Source organism: Macrobrachium nipponense, chromosome 21 (assembly GCF_015104395.2).
Source record: "Macrobrachium nipponense isolate FS-2020 chromosome 21, ASM1510439v2, whole genome shotgun sequence".
Classification (NCBI taxonomy): Eukaryota; Metazoa; Arthropoda; class Malacostraca; order Decapoda; family Palaemonidae; genus Macrobrachium; species Macrobrachium nipponense.
In genome coordinates, this window is record NC_087212.1 from 29,787,298 (window position 1) to 29,814,549 (window position 27,252).

General features: G+C 44.4%; 1 protein-coding gene across 5 annotated transcripts in view; it reads left to right on the plus strand.

Annotated features, from left to right (window-relative positions):
- The first annotated feature begins 18,215 nt into the window (after nucleotides 1-18,215).
- Nucleotides 18,216-27,252, plus strand: part of LOC135197888 (AP-1 complex subunit sigma-2-like) — a 155,653-nt gene continuing 146,616 nt past the window's right edge. For all 5 annotated transcript variants that reach the window (XR_010310676.1, XM_064225099.1, XM_064225097.1 and 2 more), the window contains exons 1-2: nucleotides 18,216-18,348; nucleotides 20,227-20,405. Coding sequence is in view for 4 of the 5 variants with exons in the window: in XM_064225099.1 (XP_064081169.1) it covers nucleotides 18,346-18,348; nucleotides 20,227-20,405 (182 nt within the window). In the remaining variant the exon portion in view is untranslated. The remainder of the gene's footprint in view (nucleotides 18,349-20,226; nucleotides 20,406-27,252) is intronic.

Genomic DNA, 27,252 nt, shown 5'->3' on the forward strand with positions numbered 1-27,252 from the left:
TACCACGGGAACTAACAGCCAAGTACAAGGATCCTGTGCTGAGGGATACTCTTCAACTGATGGTGGATCAGATGTGGGGACAAGAGAGCGATAGAACTAGTACTGGATCAAAACTCCCCGGGGTTTTACAATCACCTTTTTCTGGTTGCAAAGGCCTCGGGGGGCTGGAGACCGGTACTAGACGTCAGCGCTCTGAACAAATTTGTTCAGGAGAAGTTCTCTATGGAGACTTCGGCCTCAGTCCTTGCGGCTATGCGCCAAGGAGATTGGATGGTGTCTCTGGATCTCCAGGAAGCCTATTTTCATGTCCCGATCCACCCTTCGTCGAAGAAGTACCTCCGTTTCATGACGGGGGGAAGGATCTTTCAGTTCAGAGCCTTGTGTTTCGGCCTTTCCACAGCTCCTCAGGTCTTCACAAGCCTGATGAAGAATGTGGCGAGGTTTCTCACCTCAAGGTGTAAATATCTCTCTGTATCTGGACGACTGGCTCATCAGGGCCAGATCAGAGAGACAGTGTTTGGAGGACCTTACGTTGACACTAAACCTGATCAGATCGTTGGGATTACTCGTAAACCTCGAGAAGTCACAGCTGACCCCCAGACAGAACTTAGTCTATCTGGGGATTCAGATGGATTCTCGGGGTTTTCGAGTATTTCCTTCGCAAGAGAGAATGGCAAAAGGCTTGCAGAAAGTCTCTCTCTTCTTAGGGAAGGAACAGACTTCGGCGAGGGAATGGCTGAGCCTTCTAGGGACCCTTTCCTCGCTCGAACAGTTCTTCCCACTAGGAAGACTTCATTTACGTCCACTTCAATTCTTCCTCAAGAGGTCTTGGAGTTGGAAGACCGGACATCTTTCAGACGCCTTTTCCCATTCCAGTGGAGATGAGACCGCACTTGGAATGGTGGTTGCCCCCTCTGAAGGAGAACAAGGGAATCTCCTGAAAATCCAGAACCAAGCCTAGTGTTGTACTCCGACGCTTCGGAGAAAGGTTGGGGAGCAACATTAGGCTCGAAGGAAGTGTCAGGCACCTGGGAAGCAGCGCAGGTGTCTTGGCACATAAACTGCAAAGAGCTCTTTGCCGTACACCTGGCTCTGAAGAGTCTAGAACCTCTTGTGTCAAACAGAGTAATTCAAGTAAATGTGGACAACACCACAGTACTTGCCTACATTCGGAAACAAGGAGGGACTCACTCCTTGTTCCTCTACGAACGTGCAAGAGATCTTCTGCTTTGGACGTCCCAGAGGAACATCTCCCTGCTTACAAGGTTCATTCAGGGAGAAAGGAATGTAAGGGCGGACAGGCTCAGCAGGTGGAACCAGGTCCTTCATACAGAGTGGACCCTACACAAAGATGTGTGTCAAGATCTCTGGTCTCTTTGGGGGACCCCTCATGTGGATCTCTTCGTCACGTTCCTCTCCAAAAGGCTGGAAGTCTTTTGCTCGGTCGTGGAAGACCCCAGAGCTCTGATAGTCGACGCTTTCCTACTAGATTGGTCTCACGTAGACGTCTACGCTTTTCCTCCTTTCAAAATCCTGGGACTAGTTCTGAAAAAATTTGTGGCTTCAAAGGGGACGAGGATGACATTGATAGCCCCCTTTTGGCCGGCACAAGACTGGTTCACGGAGGTGGTGGAGTGGATGGTAGATTTTCCCAGATCCTTCCCAAGAGGGATGGATCTTCTCAAACAACCACACTTCCAGAGATATCATCAAAACCTCCCCGCTCTCGCTCTGACTGCCTTTCGACTATCGAAAGACTCGTCAGAGCGAGAGGGTTTTCTCGTAAAGTTGCAAGCGCGATCGCGAGAGCCCGCAGAACCTCCACTAGACAAGTATATCAGTCCAAGTGGGAGGTTTTTAGAAGGTGGTGCAAATCTAAGAAGTTGTCCTCCTCCACTACCTCTGTAGCGGAAATTGCTGATTTCCTGCTGTTCCTGAGAGAAGAATCTCGTCTATCTGTATCCACAATAAAGGGATACAGAAGTATGCTTTCGGCAGTCTTCAGGAATAGAGGATTAGATCTGGCAGATAACAAGGATCTCCACGATCTCATAAGATCCTTTGAGACTACGAAGTCTAAGGAACCGGTTCCTCCTAACTGGAACCTAGATGTAGTACTCAAGTTCCTGTCATCCGAAAGGTTCGAACCTCCGCATCTAGCGTCGTTTCGAGACATCACTAGGAAATGCTTATTCCTATTATCTTTAGCTACAGCAAAGAGAATTAGTGAATTACTTGAGAGACGTTCGTGTGACCTATGAGAACTGTTTTCATACATTCAACTTACCTGTCAGATATATACATAGCTATCGACTCCGTCGTCCCCGACAGAAATTCAAATTTCGCGGCACTCGCTACAGGTAGGTCAGGTGATCTACCGCCCTGCTCTGGGTAGCAGGACTAGGAACTATTCCGGTTTTCTAATCAGATTCTCTCTGTCGCCGGTAGTATCAACATTGTTGTTACTTCCTCCTGACTGGAATTCTTTTTTCACAACGCTTTTGATCATCTTTCGACTGATTTTTGGTGACGTACTTGGATTGTTGTTTGGCATTCGCTATCGTGGACTGGTTTTTGGACTTCGCTTTGGATTTTCGTGAATATGTCTGATTCTAGTGTTAGCTTCAGAGTGTGTGTGAATGAAGGCTGTAAGGTGAGGATTCCGAAAGCTTCGGTAGATCCTCACACTACATGCAGTGGTTGTAGAAAGGTTGAATGCTCAATTGAGAATACGTGTAACGAGTGTGAGAGATTGAGTGCGCAAGAATGGAAGAATCTGACTTCTTACTTGAAGAAGTTAGAGAAGGATAGAGGAGGAGGAAGGCGGCTTACAAAAGCCAGAAAATGTCTAGTAGTTCTGTAGCTTCTTCTTCTTCTCTTAATTATGCCCATTCTGTTTCAGCCCGTTCACAAGTTTATCCCTCTGATTCCGCCTCAGAAATAGCGGAACTCAGAGCTTCCCTTCAAAAAATGCAAGAGAAAATGGAAGCATTAGAAGGTAAGAGAAGTGAATGTGGTTTCTCGAGTGATGTTAGTGTCCCCAGTGTAGTGGAGGGGGTGTCTGGTCGTCCCTGCGACGCTCCCAGGCCTAGACCTCTTCCAAGCTCCCTGGCCCAGAGGAGAAAGGAAAGTCGAAAGCCTTGCGGGGGTCGTGGGGGAATCCCCAACGATCAGGCGTCCCTTCGGCAGAATCGTATACATCTCAGTCTGCCAGGGACAGCTATAGAAAAAGCGTCCTTCGTGAGTGCTTTTCATCTTCTAGTTCGCCTTCTCCGAGAAGAGGATGGAAGGAATCGAAGCTTTCATGTCCGCTAAAAAGGAACTGGAAAGAACCTGAGCTTAATTCTAGCCCCGAGCGCTCTCTGAAGAGGAGGCGCCTTCGGTAATCAAGAAAGCTAGAAAGGATTTAGATCCTTGGAAGGGAAAAGACTCTCGAGCGCCTTCCAGATCTCCTTCTCCTGATTCGAATGAGCCTTCGACCAGGAGAATTTTGATGAATGTAACAGGAGCAAATAGCGTCTTGTAGGAGTACTTTCTAAGGAGCCTACTCGTAAAAAGGATGACAGGCTTCCGATTAAGAGATCCAAATACCGATCTCCTGTCGGGCGCGACGAAACCCTCCAGGGGAGTTTGTCGCACAAGCGGCCATCTCTGGGGGAGAGGTGCGTTAGGCAGGCGAGATGTGGGAAAGGAAGTAACTCCTACCAAGCGTCAGGCGCCAACTAGGAGCCAGGCGCCAAGTAGGCGCAAAGAGCCTGACTTTACTGTAGATCGTTCTAGGCCAGATCTTCATCCAAGCAACAAGAGCCAATTGGAGAGAGAGAACTCCTGATAGTAGTATAGCGCCCGCTAAGCGCAATATACTTGCTATTCGAAAGGCGCATTCCATGAGCGATACTCCTACCAAGCCTCAGGAGTATTCGGAACTAGATGCGCCTTCCGTAGGTCAGGAGTATTCGGGTAGAGATACTCCTGCCAAGCGCCTTGATTACTCTGGCCTCGATACTCCTCCCAGGCGCCAGGAGTATTCTGGACTTTTTACTCCTACCAGGCGCCAGGAGTATTCGAAGCGCGATGCGCCTACCAAGCGCCAGGAGTATTCTGAGCTTAATACTCCCTAACAGGCGCCAGGAGTATTTGGAGCGAGATGCGCCTTCCAGACGGCAGGAGTATTCGAAGAGTGTGAACGACTGTCAGGCGCCAGGAGTATTCCAAACAGGTTACTCCTACCAGGCCTCAGGAGTATTCTCAGCGAGATACTCCTGCTAAACGCCAGGCGCATTCTCCTCGTGAAGAGCTTGACATCCGACAGGAGTCTAACAGGCGTAGAGCAGTGATACGTGACTCTCCTAATGATAAACGTAAGGAGAGAGTTACTCCTAGTCCATCTCCTATAGAAGTGCTTCTTCTTCGGAAAGGAAGAAATCTAGTAGAGGAGGACAGAGGAGGGAAGGGAGCCTTCTCCTTCCGATCCTATTAATTTAGATGACGTCTCGGAGGACGAAGTTACTAACAGAGAAGGGCTCTCGAATTACAAAGTTCTTTCTGCTCTTCTCTTAGAAGAATATGGAGATGCATTAACTCCAGCCGCTCCTCCTTCTCCTCGCTCTCTATTTCAAGTACGAAGGCACACAAGTCTTCGTTCTTTCCTGAAAATGAAGCCGGCCATATCCATGAAATGGGCCTTACAATCTCTGGATTCCTGGATCAAGACTAAGAAGGAGTTAGGAAGGACGATCTTTTGCATGCCTCCCGCTAAACTAAGGGGCAGGAGAGGCATATGGTACGAAACGGGAGAAAACATGGGATTGTCTCTGCCTGTTTCAGCTGAATCGGACTTCTCCAGTCTCGTAGACTCGTCGAGGAGACATGCCTTGAATTCAGCAAAAGCAACATGGGGTCTTTCGGAAATGGACCATCTCCTCAAGGGACTTTTTCACACCTTAGAAGTATTTAACTTCCTAGATTGGTCCCTTGGGGTCATTGCTAAGAAGTCCCATGAAAAAGAACAACTAAGCCCTGAAACCTTGCATAGCATCCTTACATGCATAGATAAGGCGGTTCAAGATGGATCGGCGGAAGTGTGCTCCCTCTTCGGTGCGGGAATAACTAAAGAAGAGAGCGGTTCATAGTGCCTTTCTAACTAAGGCCGTCTCTCCTTCGCAGAGATCCGCTTTGCTGTATGCGCCTCTCTCTGAGCATTTATTTCCTTCGCAGTTGGTGAGAGACATTGCCCATTCGCTAACTGAGAAAGCCACTCAGGATCTTTTAAGGCAATCCTCAAGAAAGAATAGACCTGTGGCTAGTGAGGAAAAGAAAAGCATCTAAGCCAACTCAACAACAGCAGCCCTTTCGAGGAGGCGCTCAGGCTAGATCCATCGTCAGAAGGAAATCAACTGAAAAAAGGGGAAAAAAGGGGAAGATCTGCCTTCCGTCCCTTTAAGAGGGAAAATGAGAAATCTTTCCTCCAGACACCTGTAGGAGCCAGGTTACAATTCTTTGTGGGAGCATGGAAGACATAGGATCCGATCCTTGGTCAATGTCAGTAATCAAGAAGGGTTATTATATCCCATTCAAGGACAGACCCCCCTTGACAACGTCACCGAGGGAACTGTCAGCCAGATACAAGGACCCTGTTCTGATGGATACTCTTCGTCAAATGGTGGAGCAGATGTGGGACAAAAGAGCAATAGAGCTGGTACTGGATCAAAGCTCCCCGGTGTTTTACAATCGCTTGTTTCTCGTAGCGAAAGCCTCGGGGGGATGGAGACCGGTACTGGATGTAAGTTCGCTGAACAAAATTCGTACAACAACAGAAGTTCAGCATGGAAACGTCTGCCTCAGTACTTGCAGCTCTCCGTCAAGGAGATTGGATGGCGTCTCTAGATCTTCAAGACGCATATTTCCACGTCCCGTTCACCATTCGTCGAGGAAGTACTTCGTTTCATGTTCGAGGGAAGGATCTATCAGTTCAGGGCCCTGTGTTTCGGCCTTTCTACGGCTCCCCAAGTCTTCACAGACTTGATGAAAAATGTGTCAAAACACCTTCACATGAAAGGGATAAACGTCTCCCTATACCTGGACGACTGGCTCATCAGGGCCAGGTCTCAAAAGCAGTGTCTGGAGGACCTGTCAACAATCCTGGATTTGACAAAGACATTAGGATTAATCGTGAACCTCGAGAAATCCCAGATGGTCCCCAGCCAGAACGTAGTCTATCTGGGGATTCAGATGGATTCTCGGGTTTTCGAGTATTTCCTTCTTAGAAAGAGTAAGGAAAGGCTGTGCCACAGTATTGAACTTCTTAGAGAAAGAGCGTACTTCAGCGAGGGAATGGTTGAGCCTTCTGGGGACCCTTTCCTTGCTCGAACAGTTCTTTCCTCTAGGAAGACTGCATCTCCGTCCGCTTCATACTTCCTGAGAAGCAGTTGGAGTTGGAAGACAGGACAGCTCTCGGACACGTTTCCGATCTCATTAGAAGTAAAGCAACAGTTAAGGTGGTGGTTGACCCCTTGGAAGAAAACAGAGGAGTAATCCTTAGAAGTTCGGAACCAAAACCTGACATTGTTCTCAGACGCGTCGGAGACAGGTTGGGGGTGCGACTCTAGGGTCCGAAGAAGTGTCAGGCACCTGGTCGAAGAGCAGTGTCATGGCACATAAATTGCAAGGAGCTCTTTGCGATTTCACCTCGCTTTAAGGAGCTTCGAGCAGATAGTCGAGACAAAGTAATTCAGATAAACTCCGACAATACGACCGCTCTGGCTTATGTCAAGAAGCAAGGAGGAACTCACTCTTTCGCCCTATACGAACTGGCAAGAGATCTGCTGATTGGGCAAATCAAAGGGAATGTGGTCCTTCTAACGAGATTTGTTCAAGGGGAGAGGAACGTGAGAGCGGACAGACTGAGCAGGAGGTCCAGGTCCTTCCTACAGAATGGACCCTCCACTCGGAAGTCTGTCAGACCCTTTGGTATCTTTTGGGGGAAACCACAGATAGATCTATTCGCCACGTTTCTCTCCAAAAGGATAGACACATTTTGCGCCCTTGTAGAGGATCCCAGGGCTTATGCTATAGACGCCTTTCTCCTGGACTGGTCAGGGCTAGACGTGTACGCTTTTCCCCCATTCAAGATTCTGGGGGAAGTAGTCAGAAAAGTTTGTGGCCCTCGAAGGGAACCAGAATGACTCTGATAGCCCCATATTGGCCATCCCGAATTTGGTTCACGGAGGTGATGGAGTGGACAGTGGACTTCCCCAGATCTCTTCCAAACATAGATCTGCTCAAACAACCCCACTTCGAGAGGTACCTTCAAATCTACCCGCTCTTGCTCTGACTCCTTTCGACTATCGAAAGATTGGGTTAGAGCGAGAGGGTTTTCTCGCAAGGCGGCAAGCGCAATTGCTAGAGCCCGCAGATCATCTACTAGGCGAGTGTACCAATCGAAGTGGGAAGTTTTCAGAAACTGGTGCAGGTCGAAGAAGCTGTCCTCTTCCAATACCTCTGTAACCGAAATTGCGGATTTCCTTCTTTTCCTGAGGGAAAAGTCACATCTCTCTGTACCAACAATTAAAGGATACAGAAGTATGCTTTCGTCAGTCTTTAGAAACAGAGGCTTAGACTTGACGAATAATAAAGATTTTCACGATCTCATCCGCTCTTTTGAAACAAAGTCCAAGTCAGTAGAGCCTAGGATTCCGAGCTGGAACTTAGATGTGGTTCTGAAATTTCTATCCTCGGAAAAGTTCGAACCACCTCATACGGCTTCATTCCGTGATATCACTAGAAAGTGTATATTTCTCTATCTCTGGCTACGGCTAAAAGGGTCAGCGAGTTGCACGCCTTGGAGTCACGAGTTTGTTTCAAGAAGATTCTGCGATTTGTTCATTCAGACTCTTTTTCTTGCCAAAAACGAGAACCCTCGAATCCCTGGCCTAGGAGTTTCGAGGTAAAAGGACTTACTAGCCTAGTAGGCAGAGAAATAGAAAGATCACTTTTTGTCCGTAGTTAGAGCACTGAAATTCTATCTGGACAGAAAGAAGCGGTGGGAGGCTCACAACATGGTCTTTGGTGCTCGGTAAAAGACCCCAAGAGACCTATGTCTAAAAATGCTTTGACCTTCTTTGGTTAGAAGTGTAATTACCGAGGCTCATAAGAACTGCCCAGATGACACTTTTAATCTATTAAGAGTAAGAGCTCATGAGGTAAGGGCAATCGCGACATCAATTGCGTTCCAGAGAAATATGTCACTTAAAAATATTTTGGACGCAACCTATTGGAGATGCAACTCAGTATTTGCATCTCATTATTTAAAAGATGTGCGAGTAACGTATGAGAAATGTTTTTCTTTAGGTCCGTTTGTGTCAGCACAGACGGTTCTGGGTAAGGAGAGAGCACCGATCCTTAAATAGTGTACGTAACCCTCTTGTCGGATGTTCTCGTGTTTCCTGTGCATGGGAGTGTCAGATGTCGCACTGGCGGCCTTCACTTCGCTTCATTAGGAATCGAGTGACAGCTGACTATTAGAGGGGTACAATTTTTATTTTTGTATGTATGAGTTTCGAGTTTGTGGTTATTTGCTAAGAGTTTGGGGATGACTCTTAGCAATCTTAGAACTAACACTGGTTAGGATCGGGTGATCGGGATCGGTTGTGTGCTCCTTAAAGAAGGCGTGTTGTCATATAAGCGGATTAGCACCCCTTGACAAACGCCAGTTAGGCTCTGCCGAGTAAGTGGATAAGACCCCATCGACAGACCAGCAAGAACTCTTGGCCACAGATCACTATCTCGCTAAGGCTCTTGAGATGAAGCACACTCCTGGGGCAGTAGCCACGAAGTCTTCCATCTAATAAGGTAGGAACTAAGGTTTATTTATACCTACAACATATGTTGTTTACCTGTCTAGTCAGTTAGTTAGCTGTCTCTTGCCCTCCACCAAAGGGTGTCAATCAGCTATGTATATATCTGACAGGTAAGTTAAATGTATGAAAATGATATTGTTATGATACAATAAAGTTTCATACATACTTACCTGGCAGATATATACAATTGAAGACCCACCCAGCCTCCCCGCAGGAGACAGGTGGAAGAGAGAATCTGATTAGAAAACGGGAATAGTTCCTAGTCCTGCTACCCAGAGCAGGGCGGTAGATCACCTGACCTACCTGTAGCGAGTGGCGCGAAATTTGAATTTCTGTCGGGGACGACGGAGTCGATAGCTATGTATATATCTGCCAGGTAAGTATGTATGAAACTTTATTGTATCATAACAATATCATTTTTCTCTGGGTCCTTTCGTGTCTGCGGATACGATCCTGGGTATGGGAGCCAACACCAATCCTTAAGTATATACTTACCTTCTTTTTAGATATGTTCTAGAGTCTCTTCTAACAAAAAGGGCTTGGTGTCGCACTGGCGGCCAGTCACTGTTGTTCAGTAAGAAACTCTTGTGATATCTTATTAGATGAGTATAAATTTTTTTTTTTTAAATTTATGTATGTGTGCGTATTGTGTTTTTTGAGTTATGGTTGTTGTGAAGAGTTCGGGGGATAACTCGGAACAATCTTTATTTCTAACATGTGGTTAGGATCAGGTGGTCGGGATTGGTTGTATGCTCCTTCATAAGGTGTATTGTCATATAAGTGGATCAGCACCCATTGACAAAGTCCTTTCAGGCTCTGCCGAGTAAGCGGATAAGACCCCATCGGCAGACCCACAAGAACTCTTGGCCATAGATCATATATCTTGCTAAAGTTTCTTGAGGTGATGCAGACTACTGGGCAAACACCCACAAAGTCTACCACCTATCAGGTAGGAACCAAGGTTTTATTTATACCTACAACATATGTTGTTTACCTGTCTATTCCAGAAGTAGCTGTCTCTTACCCTCCACCAAAGGGTGCCAATCAGCTAAGTATATATCTGACAGGTAATTTGATTGTATGAAAATGATATTGTTATGATACAATAAAGTTTGTTCATGAAACTTACCTGTCAGATATATATATAGCAGTATTTTCTGAAGTCCGACAGAATTTAAAAAACTTCCAACACACGCAGTGGTCGGCCAGGTGGTTAGTACCCATTCCCGCCGCTGGGAGGCGGGTATCAGGAACCATTCCCATTTTCTATTCATAATTTTTCTGTCGCCGGTGCTGAAAACACCTGTTTCAGTACCTCCGGCTTAGGATTTTGGAAACTTCATTGCCGCTAAGTATCCTAATTGTCTTTTAATTTATTTACTTGGATTTGTGGCTAGGCATACGCTATCTTAAATTGATTTGAATTTGATTCATTTTTGCATAAGATATCTGAATCTAGTTAGGCTAGTTTCAGAGAGTGTTGTCTGCAAAGATAGGGTGTGGCTACCGAAAGCTTCGGTAGATCCGCACTTGGTATGCACGAGGGGTATGGGTCTTGCTTCTTTCTTGAGTTTGTCATGTAAGGAGTGTGTGAGACTTTGTCTAATTCCGCAAGGAAGATGTATGATTCGTATGTACGCAATTAATCAGTAAACATGTATAATTCCGTAAGGAAAAAGTATGATTCGTATGTACGCAATTAATCAGTAAACAAAAGTCAGGGTAGTGAACCTGCTAACCTTCCTGTAGACTTTATTTTGCCTAACCCTATAGTATGGCCTACGGGTTATGAATATGTCTGCGAGAGGTGATCGCTCTCCTTCTTTGTTGTGAAGAGTGCTACTTCTGTTATTGTTACTCCTAACCCTGTAATGTTGCCTTCGGGCCATAAAACAGTGTCTGTAGAGGTTATTGCCCTTTCTTTTATACTCTTTCGATTCGTAACTTAGAATCGAAAGTGCTTGCTTTAGAGAGCAATAGTGAAGTGGCTAAGTGCAGTGACAGTGCCCCTTGTGTAGTGGAGGGTGCGTCAGATCGGCCTTATTTCGCCTCTAGGCCGGGACCTCTGCTTGACTCCCAGGACCCGGGGAGAGAGCATGTCGAAAGCCGAAGGAGGGTTACGAGGAACCCCCACCGATCTGGCGTGCCTTCGGCAGTTTCTGATGAAAATCCTCAGACTGCCAAAGTGCGTGCACGTGCATGAATCCTGAAGGATTGCTTCTCGTCCTCCGAGGCGTCCTCCCCGCGCAAGGGTTGGAGCTCTCGTAAGGACTCGCGCCCTCTAAGAAGCTTTAGAGAAGAGGACGCTTCACGTCCTCTCTCTCGTCAGGAGGGAACGTCAGATCCGCCCCATAACGCCTCTAGGCCTGGACCTCTGTCGGACTCCCAGGACCAGGGAGAGGGCATGTCGAAAGCCGAAGGAGGGTTACGGGGAACCCACATCGATCTGGCGTCCCTTCGGTAGGACCTGTTGACGCTTCCCAGGCTGCGGAAGATCGTGCACGTGCACGAATCTCGAAGGATTGCTTCTCGTTCTCCGAGACATCCTCCCCGTTCAGGGGTTGGAGCTCTCGGAAGGACTCGCGCCCTCTAAATAGAAGCTTTATAGAAGAGGACGCTTCACTCGTTATGCGTTTCAGTGAGAAGTAAGGAGGCGAACATCGCCTGATCACATGTACGTCTTTCCACCGAGAAATATAAAAAAGAAGGCAGTTTCTCTCGCTTGTTTTGATGCCTGTCAGGAGCGTGACGCTTTTCTGCACGCTTCTTTTGACGCTCGGCTTGAACGGGACGCTCGGATGGACGCCAGGCGCGCGCCAGTGGACGGCGAGCGCGCGCCAGCGCACGCCAGGTTTGTCTCCTGGCTGAACGTTTCTGTTGAACTCTTCAAGCTCTTGTTTAAGATTTGAGCCTCAAGAATGTGAAGTAAGCACTGCTTCAGAGGAAGCTTAAAGTGAACAGACAACTTCGTCTTCGAAACCCAGCAAGACCTCGGGTTTCGTGAATTCAAGAGGTCTCTGTCAATATTATATTGCTTTTCGCAAAGGTGGATGGAGTTAAGGAAAGCTCAAGGGAAGATCTCGTTTTCTCTACCGCAGTCAAGACTTTGCGATAAGGCAGTTACGGGTTATGTAAAGGCGACGTCCTGCACGTCAGGACTCTCGGCAACGTTCAGTAGGATTCTTGCAAAGGCACTCATCAAAAGGACGCTCTTCAGGAAAGCGCAAGACAGGACTTTCCTTTGCCATACTGCCACCAAATAATTTTAAGCTTTAGCAGGCATTAGTTGTGATACGGGAGAGGAAGCTGGTTGGAGAGTTTCTTTCCTCTTCCCACGATAATTTTGCAAGCTTTTTAGCCCATTGAAAGGGTTTTTCAGATGATAGATTTTGTTAGTTTCTAGTCGGGACTACGCTGCCAAATTGAACATTGTCGTTCTACCTGCCGTAAGCCCCAGTCTCTTAACAGGATTCTTGCCCCTTCCTCGTTTGAGACGGGAATCGGAAAAATAAAATGCTCGACTTCCTGGATTACGTTTTGTCAATTCAGTGACTTTCCCCCATTGACAATATACTATCGTTTTGTCAAGTAAGTGGGTATCCCCTCATTGACAAAATATCTCTGTCCCGTAAATGGGTTAGTTCTCATTGACAAACATCACATTAACTTTATATTGCGTAAGCGAATAAGCTCTTATTGACAAGATTCGGGAGAGCTTTCATTCGTCATTCGCAGACCCGTACAAGAAATAGACTTGTAGACTATGTCAATGAACGCTTATGTCCAATAACATAAGAAGCTTGAGCTGTCTGCTTCGATTCTCTAAGTTTTGTTCATGAAACTTGCCTGTCGGATATGTATGTAGCTGTATTTCCGAATTCAGCTATATATATATGTCTGCCAGGTAAGTATGAACAAACTTTATTGTGATATAATATCATATTTTGCCTTGCGTTATTTTACTACTGGTTGGTTCAAGTCATATACGCTTGCTGTAGTTACCTCTTCGGATGGCAACCGAGAGGTCTATTGTCTATTATTTTAGGGACATTTAATCGTTACTCCCTGCAGCCTTCCAGGAGTTTCCGATTTATCTTTTACCGTTGTATGGTAGTGTTCTGACGACACAAACGCATCTATATTTAGCGTTTTCTGTTTCGCTTAAATATACCAGCTTGAGAGTCTCTTTCTGCTCAAAAAATAACGGACCTATTTCTTCGTAGAATAGGGTAGCTGGCAACCCAGACATAAAGTTAAGAGACGACGTTCGTAAGCTGCTGGCTGCTGCTGTGTCTGTCCTCCAGTCCAACCGAGACAGTAAGAGATCGTGCGCTGTCATGCGCGGTAGGTTTACGTGCTTCTCTCCTGCGGGATTGACTGACTAACCGTATCTCTGTGCTGGCGGTTACGTCTCTCCTGCGGGATTGACTGACTAACTGTATCTCTGTCCTACTATCACAGACTTTAGCCTAAGATTGAGGGGATTTCTTACATGAATGAATAAACGTTGCATTTGTTTTGCCTTACTATGTTCAACAGAGTTATCTCTTAATCCTTTCGGTGCTCGTTACTGCACGGTATAGAACTACGAGTCTACCGCAACATTGCACTTTTATATGCTCTCCTGCTTAGGCAAAGTGCAGCCTTATTAGGGAAGTAAGCATACTCGGGGAGGGAATGGATGAGCTTGCTGGGGACCATTTCCTTCCTGAAGAAGTTTGTTTCCCGAATAGACTGCAATTCAGACCTCCACAGTTTTTTCCTACCGGGAAACTGAAATATTATTCAAGATCTAGGAATGATTCTGAACATCTCTCAGTGCGTCTATCACCTGAGGTGATAGAAAGAAAGTGCCGGACATCTGGATAGGGTTTCAGATGTCCTGGATCTTAATCTGAAAGAAGTAAAAGCAATTCGGTCGTCCCTCCAGTCCTCGAAACGAGTTTTTGGAACCAGTGGTCCAGATCAACTCTGATTTTCCACAGCTCTCTCATATCTTAAGAAGTATCTTCTCTCGGTCCCTGTTCGAGTTTACGAGAAAGAGCCTATTATAACAACAGGCGTAGAATGTAACGATCCTCTAGAGGTTTGTTACAGGATTACAAAAGTCCGTACGAATCGTCTCGATCGACGGCAGCAACTATTGACTTCCGAGTGAATCTTTCTTTAGAAGTAAGTTGAGAGTTGTGGAGACTTTAGGGACGCCCTTTCATTTTTCTTCTTCTTCGATATGTTGAGGACGAAGAGGCTTCTTCTTCTCTGCTCCCTTATTCTCGATCCGGGATCGGTACCATTAAACGCCATCCTATGATATTGAATGGGATGGAATCTTTAGTCTCTTTTCCCCTTTTTCAATCGCTTAGGAAAATGTAATAAGAGGATTTATGACGTCACAGGGGGGAGCGACAATGACGCTGATCGCCCCATGTTGGCCTTCAGGATCCTGGATTCACAGAGGTCACATCCTTCCTAGTTCACTTTCCAAGGACCTTTTCCGAGAGAGTCGGTCTACTCTAACTCGAAAGGTACCTATAACCTCTCCGCTCTGAGTCTGACTACGTTCAGACTATCGAGATGTTGACAGGAATAAGATTACCTGTCTTCCATTTCCGTCTGAAGAATGGATAAGCTGGCAGTCACAACTATTAAAGAATACGCAAATATGTTGTTGACGGCCTTTGGGCTCAGAGATTTGCGTCTGTCAAACAACAAAGCCCTTCACGATCTTTGAGTTCTGTGGAATCTCGAAACTCGCTCACCATCTACTTTTTGTCTCACCTGTTTTCTCGGAGTCAGACACTCGTGAGAGATCAGGCGACAATATAGTAGCCATGAGTTCTTGTTGACGAAGTCGGTTGCGTTTATACACCCCCGATGTAAAATGAGATCAGGTTGGACTGTCAGGCATTCTTCCTTTGGGACTGAATCGCCTTTTTGCTCCTTGCTCCTTTCTCCTGGCACCAGAAGCTCGAGTCAGGAGTTGATTCGCTGACGACGTTGGGTTGCGTTGATCCACCCCCCAAGATTTGCTTAGATTGAATCGCCCAGGCAGTCCTAGACACTCATCCTTCAGCGAAGAAAATAATGCCTTATGGTCTTCAGGGTACAGCCTTTGCTGTCCTTGATTCGTCTGACTGGTCAACTGGTCGTCACCTGACTTTAGTACAGACGGACTGACTGTGCCAATGTCCAGATCGAAGCTTTCAATATGGAACTTAGACGTAGTCTGACGTTCTTGATGTCAAAGCATTCGAACCTCTCCTACCTGTTAACTTCTTGCATGTGATCAGGAAGGCCTTCTTCTAACCACCCTAGATACGACAAAGAGGGTTAGTGAGATTTTAAGCCATCGTCACAAGTTTTTGGCTTTAGAGAACACAAGGCGGTGTGCTCTCTAAGCCTTCTGTGTGGCCTAAGAATGGAAACCCGTTTTGTCCTTGGGCCAGCAGCTTGGAAGCAAGGATGGCACAAGTTAGTGGGGCAGGAGCCAGAGAGAGTCCTGTGCCCTGTTCGGGTCTCTCAAGTTTTATCTACATAAAACTCAAGAAAGTCGAAGTCATTCGGCAATTCTGCAGTGTTCCGAAAAAGACCAGACTTGCCCATATCGAAGAACACCCTGGCTTTAGTGTTAAGTTCTTTCAAAAATGCTCCTTCATTGTGTTTGCACAAAGATTTGAAATCTTTTTATCTGAATGCTCACGAGGTGAGGGCGCGGCCTCGGAAGCATTTCAACAGAGCATGGCACTCAGCAACATCCTGAGTACCATGTTTTAGCGAAGCAACTCTGTGTTCACTTCACACTCCCTGCGAGATGTGAAGATGGCATATGAGATCATCTGCTCGCTAGGGCCATACGTGTCTGCAGACACAATCTTGGGGGCAAGAAGTCCCACCAACTCATCCTATCCTGTAGAAAATGGTTAGGAAGAGCTCTTAATTTAGTTGTTGAGTCGCCGACAACGGCGACTTCTTAACTCTTAAGCCTTAGTTAACACACCTTAACTTTGGCTAGGTTGGTCAGGTGGTGATATATATATTTATATATATATATTTATTTTACTTCTTAGCCCTCATGGTATGGTCAATATGGTCTAGTCACATTGTGGTCACGCCCCCGTTGACAGATCATCTGGAGTGCACCATCTTTTATAGGTCTCTACCTCGCTGGCAACTCTAGTAAAGCAGAAGCAGTCTTGGGTGACAGTAATCACGAAGTCAGCTATGCTAACAGGTGGAACCAAGATGTAAATCATCTGCATGCATTTGTTTCCCAAAATCCTTCTATTCTGTTCCCTTCCCACTCCAACGGTGGGATTCAGCTATATATATATCTGACAGGTAAGTTTCATGAACAAAATGATATTATGATACAATAAAGTTTGTTCATACTTACCTGGCAGATATATATAATCAAGTACCCACCCACCTCCCCTCAGGGGACAGTGGAAATAAAAATTATGAATAGAAAATGGGAATGGTTCCTGATACCCGCCTCCCAGCGGCGGGAATGGGTACTAACCACCTGGCCGACCACTGCGTGTGTTGGAAGTTTTTTAAATTCTGTCGGACTTCAGAAAATACAGCTATATATATATCTGCCAGGTAAGTATGAACAAACTTTATTGTATCATAACAATATCATTTTCATACATTCTTACCTGGCAGATATATGCGATTATGGCCCACCCAGCCTCCCCGCAGGAGACAGGTGGAAGAGAGAAAATATGATAGAAAACGGGAATGGTTCCTAGTCCTGCCGCCCAGGGCAGGCCGGTAGATCACCTGACCTACCTGTAGCGAGTGGCGCGAAATTTGAATTTCTGTCGGGGACGACGGAGTCTTAGCTAAGTATATATCTGCCAGGTAAGTATGTATGAAACTTTATTGTATCATAACAATATCATATTTTCCTACATGGTTTTTTAATAGTTTTATCACAAAAAGTGCATATTATGATGTAATTGATCAAAAAAACCAGGAATTTGTGGATATTTCTCATAGAAAAATACAGCGAATGCACGAATTTTCTGCGAATAATGCAGGGGAACTTTCCCGAGAGAAATCCGCGAATGTGTGAGTCCGCGAATCCGGAGAACGCGAATACGGGGGGCCTACTGTATATGGTCCAGAGAGAAATCCGCAAATCCGGAGAATGCAAATACGGGGGCCCACTGTACTCTCTCTTTCTAGCTTTGTAACATGATTAGAGAAGCATACTCCTCCGAAGGGAGTTTTGACATGGGTACTTTCCTTCGACAACCCACGAAGTCAGAGATCTTGGTCGTACCTTTAGTTTCCGCAAGAACTTGTTGGTATTGCAGGTATGGAAGGCAGGGAGATGGTCCAACCAGACACTGTCCACCTCCTCCTACCTTTGGGATATAGCCCATGGGTCCTTGGAGACTTTTCCTTAGGACCGATTGTGGTTGCTCAACAGGTTGTACAGCTTGTTCAGCTCCTTTATTTGGACAATTTTGCATCCGCCTTGTGTGACCACAGGAACAGGTTGGAATGAGAATGGGACTGACTTCTCTTCCCTCTTCATTCTGCTCTCCTCCTATAGGCAGAGAGTGGCGGTCATCACATGCAGGAAAGGGCGGTCGATGTAGGTAAGCTATATGACAAGCTCCATTCTTGCCCTTTCGTTATGGTATAGAACCGTATATCCGTCCCTTCCCTAACAAGGGGGGAAGTGGACACTAGCATGAGACAAAGTTGACAATGTATATTTGTCTTCTTGCTTCTGACTATAAGTTCTTGTTTGCTATTCATAAGAGGCCAAGCTTGCCTCCCTCTTACGAATAGGTCCAGAGGTCTGACCATTGGTCTTGCAGTTCTCACACTCTGATCAATCAGGCAGAGGCTAGGGTCCCCCCCCCCCCCCCCCCCCCCCCCTTGGTCTTACAACCAGGGAGGGAACCTTGGTTGATCAAACACCAGTCTGTTCACAAGACTCAGATTCCTCCCACCAATTAGTGAGTCATCCTTACGTAAAGGACCGATGGTTTGTATAACAGGTAAGAACAAATCACAATTTTTGGAAGTAAATTATTTTTCCTAACTATGCAAATCTGAGGTCCTTTACATATAGGCCCACCTCATGCCACCCCTCAGTCTGTTCCTGGGCCTAAAGCAAAGTGGAATGTTTACATCCAGTCGGGCGGGACTCGACTATTGGACTTGACTATCAGACAAGCTGTTACTGCCTAACTAGTACCTGCTTGTTATTTTCTTACGACCGGATTCCAGCCTTCGCTGAAAGTTAATCCTTATGCAAAGGACCTCAGGTTTGTATAGTTAGGAAAAATACAATTTACTTTCAAAAATTGTGATTTTTGTACAACTGTGTGTTTTAATATAAATTTCATTGATATCATTAGATTTAGTTCTATAGTACTAATGCTTTTATCATTGTCCAGAGTAAACACATAGTATGGATATTTTCTTTTATTGCAGGTTGCCCAGAGCTTAGGCTGCTGCTTTCATAATGGTAATTATGATTTATACTTTATTTTGTTTTGAAATATCTTTTCCTCAGAGAAACTCCCAGGTCTCTGTTGTTGAGGGTGTTGTTCTTATCATTCATAACCAATGCCATACTACTGCTCCATTGGCCAAAAATATTTTGTAGATGTTTTATAGAAAATTTTATTCATCAATGAGGCAGTTGTTCTTCAACAGACAGGAAATAAATTTTTTATTTGGAATTAACTCAGTACAACCATACAGCTTAAAAATTTTATCTTGAAAATTGTAGAACAACTGCTTGAAAAAATTTGGTAGTAGAATAACTACTTGAAAAAATTTGTGAAACCTTTTGAAACACTTTAACACAATGAATAGAGTAAAAAAAAAAGTAAGAATCCATATTGTTCTTAAAATATTCATGGACATAGTGCTGTAGTTTAGAGGAAGAATCAGTTTTTGTTCTAGGATTTAATTTGCTATGATTTTGTAACATATTCCTTCTCATGATAGGTCAAAATACTACATAGAGTTAAGTTCAGTGATCTGGAAATTATTCAAAGCACCAATAGTAGGTCAGAGAGAAATTCGGTGGTTTGGAGGGATGCCAGGTAACATTTGTTTTAAGCTTGTCTAAAAGATTTACACAGGATCTTTAGAACTCTTGTAGTAGTGCTGCCAGTTTAGTGTGCACAGCATTCTGTATATAGAGTAGTCAGCAGGGTGCAAAAGATAAAGTACTGTGCTTTGCAGATTCTTAAAGGCAACAGTTTCTGCAATTGTCATAGTAGAATTGAAGTCAAACTCAAAAACTGTAATCAAAGACCTGAGGAGATAAATTGGCAAATCACTTAATATGTAGCTTCATTTATGGACTCGTAAAAAAAGTAGACTTTTCTGTATCATTTATGGTCAGTTAGAGAACTTGACTATTAACCCATTGTGTATTACCAGGCATTGACTAATGTTAAGCAAAACTAAACACTGTTGTAAGACTATACAGAAGTTCTTTCCCTCATTTTCATAGTTAATCAACATCTGAGAAAACCACACATGCAATATGCTTAATGCAGTATACTGTGCATATGAATGATATTTCTTGGTAGACAACATTATTAACCCTCATGTGATCTGATGACGCATAGCACGTCAATAAATATTTTTCCGTAAGTGCACAGATGACACGCCGGGCGCGTCGTATGTAAGTTATTTTCGGGAAAAATTCATGAAAAAAAAAAAAAAAGGTGTCGATCATAGCAAAACGTAGTTGACTCCTTTGGGTCAACAGATGATGAATCTCAAAGAAAACACAAACCTGACACCGCTAGCTTACTTAGCTACGACACAAAGCATCAACATAAGTAGGTTAGGTTGAAAAATCTGCAAATTGCACTCTTAAAAAATTAGCATTTTTTAATCAATTACAGCTCATTAGCAAACATTTATAGCAAAATTATTGCTTCCACGTAAAAGATCACACATTTCTACACACTTTAGGTGTAAAGCAAACTCCCAAACCTAATTATTATATTTTTCATGATTATTTCCAAAAAATGTCTACAATTTTTCTTAAAAATGTCACGTTCGCCACATAGTTTTTATTATTTCTAAGCCTTGTAAAGATGTTCTGATTGCTTTAGGAAATAACTCAATCATTTGCTGACATAATAACACTAACCAAAAGTGTATATCGGTTATAGTTCGGACATACCAAATTTTACCAAAAAACTTTTCCATGCTTGTGTTCTTTTCAGCCTGGGGGAAAAGTCGTGTACCTTAAACCCTTTTATTTACGGCCAGTCTAAAAGAGGGTTAATGTCATGTTCTGTTTCTGTGTACGTTGTCATTATTGTTTGGATGTTGCACATTTTACATGTTGCAGTAATTGTTGTTTTGTTTACAGATGCAGTTTATGTTATTATTCAGCCGTCAGGGCAAACTGCGACTACAGAAGTGGTATGAAGCCCATCCAGATAAAGTTAAGAAAAAAATTACAAGGGAGTTGATATCAACCATCTTGGCACGAAAGCCAAAAATGTCCTCATTTTTAGAATGGAAAGATCTCAAAATTGTTTATAAAAGGTAAGAATTTGATCTTATTTAAATTGATTTCTCGATATCTTTTAAGCAACACTTAACATTGCACTTAAAAAATTCCCTCTACAGTACCCTTCAGTTGAAAAAAGTATTCTGAATTGTCAGTTGCTTATGATTTTGGTTGTACCAAATAAAGGGTAATTAAAGAGAACCAATACTACTACTAATTTTTGCTTTTCTTGGAAGCTATCACCTTTCGGTTAAATAGAGAATGGTTTACAATGAACCCCCATATTCTCGGGGATGCATACTAGACTCCTGCGAATAACTAGAATCCGCAAATACTTAGAACCCTCCCCCCCCTCATGAAAACCTTATAGGCTGCAAAACTAGGTTGATGAAAGCATCATATGATTCCCACTCAATCTGTAGCAATTGTAAGGGGCAGACTTGTTCGATTAACTTGACTTGCTTTGAATGCACTGACTGGGATTAGGGAAAGTGGAAGACTAAAAACTTATTCAGACAAGCTAGAAAGAGACAGAAAAAGGAAAGTGACTGCTAGAGCTGTAGCTAGGAATGTAGCTAACCAAGAGTGTACTACTCTAAATCAGGTGTAGCCAATTTACATTTGTTCATATACGAAACAAACCTTCGGTCTTAACATTAGGATAAATACTTGGCGCCTGCTGAAAACCGGTAGTTTAGAATAATTGTGTACGCAAGGGACTATTGGCATCTGTGCTTGGTCACAGACAGTGGAGCCACCTACATACCTCTTCAACTTGTGACCCTGTTAGTTATTTTCTTATTGCCTTTAAGATAGGATATGATTTGCTTCGGTCTTTTTAAAGCTGCTTTGGTTTGCCCCGTTGTTTTGAATCTGTTGTTTGGAATTCCCGGGCACTATTGTGAACATGAAGCCTTCTCATGCTTAGAGACTTCCTTGATATCACAAGAAGCAGATAAATGTCTGGATATTTTCTTTAACACGTTTGACGTTGGGTACTCATCGTGTAGTAAGTCGTAGGTGCAGAAACTCTTCAGATACAGTTAATTCGTTGCCTGTACTTTGGATTTTCACATATATCATATGGCTTGCCTGTAAATCCAAAGCTTGGATGTATCAGGATGTGCTTTGGGAAGTAATTATGAATAATTGTGCTCCTTTCCCTGCGGGGAGAGGTGTGTATCACCATCTTGTTTTTGTTCCGGATGCATCGGCAGAGGTGATGGAGGTGTGCGATTGGCGTTAGGCCTATCAGGAGTACCAACCCAAGAAGGACAGTTGGTTTGCTATATGACGTTGCGCTGCCATCCAGGGTCCTACGCGATGGATGTCCCTTCTATCTTGATATGCACTGAATGGCGGTCGAATGCGTCAACATCTGTAGAGAATCAGATAGTGCAACACCGCAGCCTATTGAGTCAGATTGCTATGCCTACAAGAATAACAATAGCCTTGCACTTCTTGTCAAGTGCTGGCTTTGCATTTAAGATGCTCAGTGACATCATAAACATGGTGCCCGCCATGATGTCACCTCACAGCTCCGGCCTACACGGAGACATGCTTCCATTTTCGCTTCTTCAAGGTACAAGAGTACAGGTGGCCCATGGTTAACGGCGCAGTCGCTTAGCGGCGAATCGGTTTTACGGCTGTCGTCAAAGATGTTCATTAAAAAAATAAGACTTTTTAAGGTATTTTTACGGCACAATTTTCTATTAACAGTGCCGCTAGTGCCGTTATGTCTAATGAGTTCATACATTTGTAGAAGTGCCGTTCAGACCATAAAGGTTATGCAAATGATATTAACAAATTTTATGGAGAGTTATTACATAGGTACGTATTAGGATAAAATGTATGCCTCTGACGCTGTTCTATGCCAAAATTATCGAGTTACATAAGTGCAAATTTAGCTATGGATGTGTCTATTTATAAATGTTCATGCTTTTATGTTTAAAATGTGTATGAAAATGTATTACGTTTAGGGTATTTTTATTTCTGCCTAGAAATATGATACTAAGGCAGCTTTTGAAACTGCCCTTCACGTTATAAATACAATTTTGTTCATGAAACTTACCTGTCAGATATATATATAGCTGTATTTTTCCGAATCCCGACAGAAATTTAAACACTTACGGACACACGCAGTGGGAGTCAGGTGGTTAGTACCCATTCCCGCCGCTGGGAGGCGGGTATCAGGAATCATTCCCATTTTCTATTCATAATTTTTCTGTCGCCGGTGCTGAAAACACCTGTTTTCAGTACCTCCGTCTTAGGATTTTGGAAACTTCATTGCCGCTAAGTATCCTAATTGTCTTTTGATTTATTTACTTGGATTTGTGGCTAGGCATACGCTATCTTAAATTGATTTGAATTTGATTAATTTTTGCATAAAATATCTGAATCTAGTTAGGCTAGTTTCAGACGGGGTTGTCTGCAAAGATAGGGTGTGGCTACCGAAAGCTTCGGTAGATTCGCAATTGGTATGTACGAGGGGTATGGGTCTTGCTTCTTTGTTGAGATTTGTCATGTAAGGAGTGTGAGACTTTGTCATTCCGTAAGGAAGACGTATGATTCGTATTTACAATTAATCAGTAACATGTCTAATTTCCGTAAGGAAACTTATGTTCGTATGTACGCAATTAATCAGTAAACAAGGTCTAATTCCGTAAGGAAGAGTATGATTCGTATGTACGAATTAATCCAGCAACAAAAGTCAGGGTAGTGAACCTCTAACTTCCCTGTAGACTTTATTTTGCATAACAACCCTGTAGTATGCCTACGGGCTATGTATATGTCTACGAGAGATGCTCGCTCTCCTTCATTGCTGTGAAGTGCTACTTCTGTAATTGTTACTCTAACCCTGCAAGTGGTTGCCTTCGGGCCCTAAGCAGTGTCTGTAGAGAAATTTGCCTTTCTCTGATACTCCTTCGATTCGTAACTTAGAATCGAAAGTGCTTGCTTTAGAGAGTAAAAGTGAAGTGCAGAAGTGCAGTGATACCCCTTGTGTAGTGGAGGGTGCGTCAGATCGGCCTCGTTTCGCCCTCTAGGCCGGGACCTCTGCTTGACTCCCAGAACCAGGGAGAGAGCATGTCGAAAGCCGAAGGAGGGTACGAGGAACCCCACCGATCTGGCGTGCCTTCGGCAGTTTCTGATGAAAATCCCCAGACTGCCTAAGTGCGTGCACGTGCAGAATCCTGAAGGATTGCTTCTCGTCCTCGAAGCGTCCTCCCCGCGCAGGGGTTGGAGCTTTCGGATGGACTCGCGCCCTCTAAATAGAAGCTTTATAGAAGAGGACGCTTCACGTCCTCCTCTCTCTCTCTCTCTCGTTATGCGTTTCAGTAAGAAGTAAGAAGGCGAAACGTCGCCTGAACTCGTGTTCCGTCCTTTCCACCGAGAAATACGTAAAAGAAGTCATAGTAGCAGTAAGCTTTTGAGAGCGGACGCCCAAGCCAGGGGCGCGCGGGGTGCAGCCAAGCGCGCGCCAGTGGACGCCGAGCGTTGCGCTCCAGTGGACGCCGAGCGCGCTCCAGTGGACGCGAGCGCGCTCCAGTTGGACGCCGAGCGCGCTCCAGTGGACGCCGAGCGCGCTCCAGTGGACGCCGAGCGTGCACCAGCGCACGCCAGGTGTGTCGCTGGCTGAACGTTTCTGTTGAACTCTTCAAGCTCTTGTTTCAGATTTGGGCTTAAAGAATTTTTACCTCTACCTTCGATGATACCTTCTACCTCACCTGCAAAGAATGTTGAAGTAGGCAGTGCTTCGGAGTAAGCTTAAAGTGAACAGACAACTTCTTCTTCGAAACCCAGCAAGACATCGGGTTTCGTGAATTCAAGAGGTCTCTGTCAATTAATATTGCTTTTCGCATAGGTGGATGGAGTTAAGAAAGCTCAAGGGAAGTTCTCGTTTGCTCTACCGCAAGCTTTGCCATTCTGCCAATAAATTTAAGTTGCCACTACCGCAGTCAAGACTTTGCGATAAGGCAGTTACGGGTTATAAAGGCTCGATGTCCTGCACGTCAGGACTCTCGGCAACGTTCAGTAGGATTCTTGCAAAGGCACTCATCAAAAGTACGCTCTTCAGGAAAGCGCAAGACAGGACTGCCTTTGCCATACTGCCATAAATTTTAAGCTTTAGCAGGCATTAGTTGTGATACGGGAGAGGAAGCTGGTTGGAGAGTTTCTTCCTCTTCCCAGGATAATTTTAGCTTTTTAGCCCATCTGAAAGGGCTTTTCAGATGATAGATTTTGTTAGTTCCTAGTCGGGACTACGCTGCCGAATTTGAACATCGTCGTTCTACCTGAACGTAAGCCCAGTCTCTTAACAGGATTCTTGCCCCTTCCTCGTTTGAGACGGGAATCAGAAAATAAAATGCTCGACTTCCTGGATTACGTTTTGTCAATTCAGTGACTTTCCCCCATGACAATATACTATCGTTTTGTCAAGTAAGTGGGTATCCCCTCATGACAAAATATCTCTTTGTCCTGTAAATGGGTTAGTTCTCATTGACAAACATCTCATTAACTTGATATTGCGTAAGCGAATAAGCTCTTATTGACAAGATTCGGAAGAGCTCTCATTCGTCATTCGCAGAACTCGTACAAGAAAAATAGACTTGTAGACTACGTCAATGAACCCTTATGTCCAATAACATAAGAAGCTTGAGCTGACTGCTTCGATTCTCCTAAGTTTTGTTCATGAAACTTGCCTGTCAGATATGTATGTAGCTGTATTTCCCGAATTCAGCTATTATATATGTCTGCCAGGTAAGTATGAACAAACTTTATTGTGATATAATTTCATATTTTGCCTTGCGTTATTTTATTTCTGGTTGGTTCAAGTCATATACGCTTGCTGTAGTTATCCTCTTCGGATGGCAACCGAGAGGTCTATGTCCATTTTAAGGACATTTAATCGTTACTCCCTGCAGCCTTCCAGGAGTTTCCAATTTATCTTTTACCGTTGTATGGTAGTGTTTCTGACGACACAAACGCATCTATATTTTTAGCGTTTTCTGTTTCGCTTAAATATACCAGCTTGAGAGTCCTCTTTATGCTAAAAATAACGGACCTTTTTCTTCATAGAATAGGGTAGCTGGCAACCCAGGCATAAAGTTAAGAGACGACTATGACGGACGATCGTAAGCTGCTGCTGTCACTGTCTTCTCCTCCAGTCCAAACGAGCCAGTACCAACTCGTTCGCTGTCATGCGCGGTAGGTTAAGTCTCTCTCTCCTGCGGGATTGACTGACTAACAACCGTATCTCTGTGCTGGCAGTTTACGTCTCTCTTTCTCTCCTGCGGGATTGACTGACGAACTGTATCTCTGCCCTACAAATCACGGGGACTTTAGCCTAAGATTGGAGGGGATTTCTTACATGAATGAATAAACATTGCCATTCGTTTGACCTTAATATGTTCTACAGAGATATCTTACTCCTTTCGGTGCTCCGTTACCGCACGGTATAGGACTAACGAGTCTACCACAACATTGCACTATTATATGCTCTCTTGCTTAGGCAAAGCGCAGCCTTATTAGGGAAGTAAACATACTGTGTGAGGGAATGGATGAGCTTGCTGAGGACCATTTCCTTCCTAAAGAGTTTGTTTCCCTGAATAGACTGCAATTCAGACCTCTACAGTTTTTTCCTACCGGGAAACTGAAATATTTATAAAGATCTAGGAATAATTCTGAACAAAATCTCTCGGTGCGTTAAGTATCTCTTGAGGTGATAGAAAGAAGGTGCGGACAATCTGGAGAGGGTTTCAGATGTCCTGGATCATAATCTGAAAGAAGTGGAAGCAATTCAGTCGTCCCTCCAGTCCTCGAAACGAGTTTTTGGAACCATGGTCCATATCACTCTGATCTTCCACAGCTCTCTCATATCTTAGGAAGTATCTTCTCTCGGTCCCGGTTCGGGTTTACGAGAAAGAGCCTATTATAACAACAGGCGTAGAATGGAACGATCCTCTAGAGGTTCGTTACAGGATTGCAAAAGTCCGTTCGAATCGTCTCGATCGAAGGCAGCAACTACTGACTTCCGAGTGGAATCTTTCTTTAGAAGTATGTTGAGAGTTGTGGAGACTTAGGGACGTCCTTTTTCATTCATCTCTTCGCTAGGTTGAGGACGAAGAGGCTTCTTCTTCTCTGCTCCCTTATTCTCGATCGGGAGCAGGTAACATTAAACGCCATCCTATGATATTGAACGGGGATGGATGTATAGTCTCTTTTCCCTTTTTCAATCGCTTAGGAAATGTAATAAGATGAAATTTATAGCATTCACAGGGAGCGACAATGACGCTAATCGCCCCATGTTGGCCTTCAAGACCCTAGATTCACAGAGGTCACGTCCTTCCAATGACCTTTTCCGAGAGAGTCGGTCTCTTTAACACGAAAGGTACCTATAACCTCTCGCTCTGAGTCTGACTACGTTCAGACTATCGAGATGTTGACAGCATAAGATTGCAGTCTTCCCTTTCCGTTTGAAGAATGGGATAAGCTGGCAGTCACAACTATTAAAGAATACGCAAATGTTGTTGACGGCCTTTGGGCTCAGAGATTTGCTTCTGTCAAACAACAAAGCCTTCACGATCTTTGAGTTCTGTGAAATCTCGAAACTCGCTCACCATCTACTTTTTGTCTCACCTGTTTTCTCGGTAGTCAGACACTCGTGCGAGATCAGGAGACATATAGTAGCCCTGAGTTTCTTGTTGACGAAGTCGGTTGCGTTTATACACCCCCGATGATCGTTTAACATGAGACCAGGTTGGACTGTCAGGCATTCGTCCTTCGGGACTGAATCGCCTTTTTGCTCCTCGCTCCTTTCTCCTGGCACCAGAAGCTCGAGTCAGGAGTGGCTCAGGAGTTGATTCGCTAACGACGTTGGGTTGC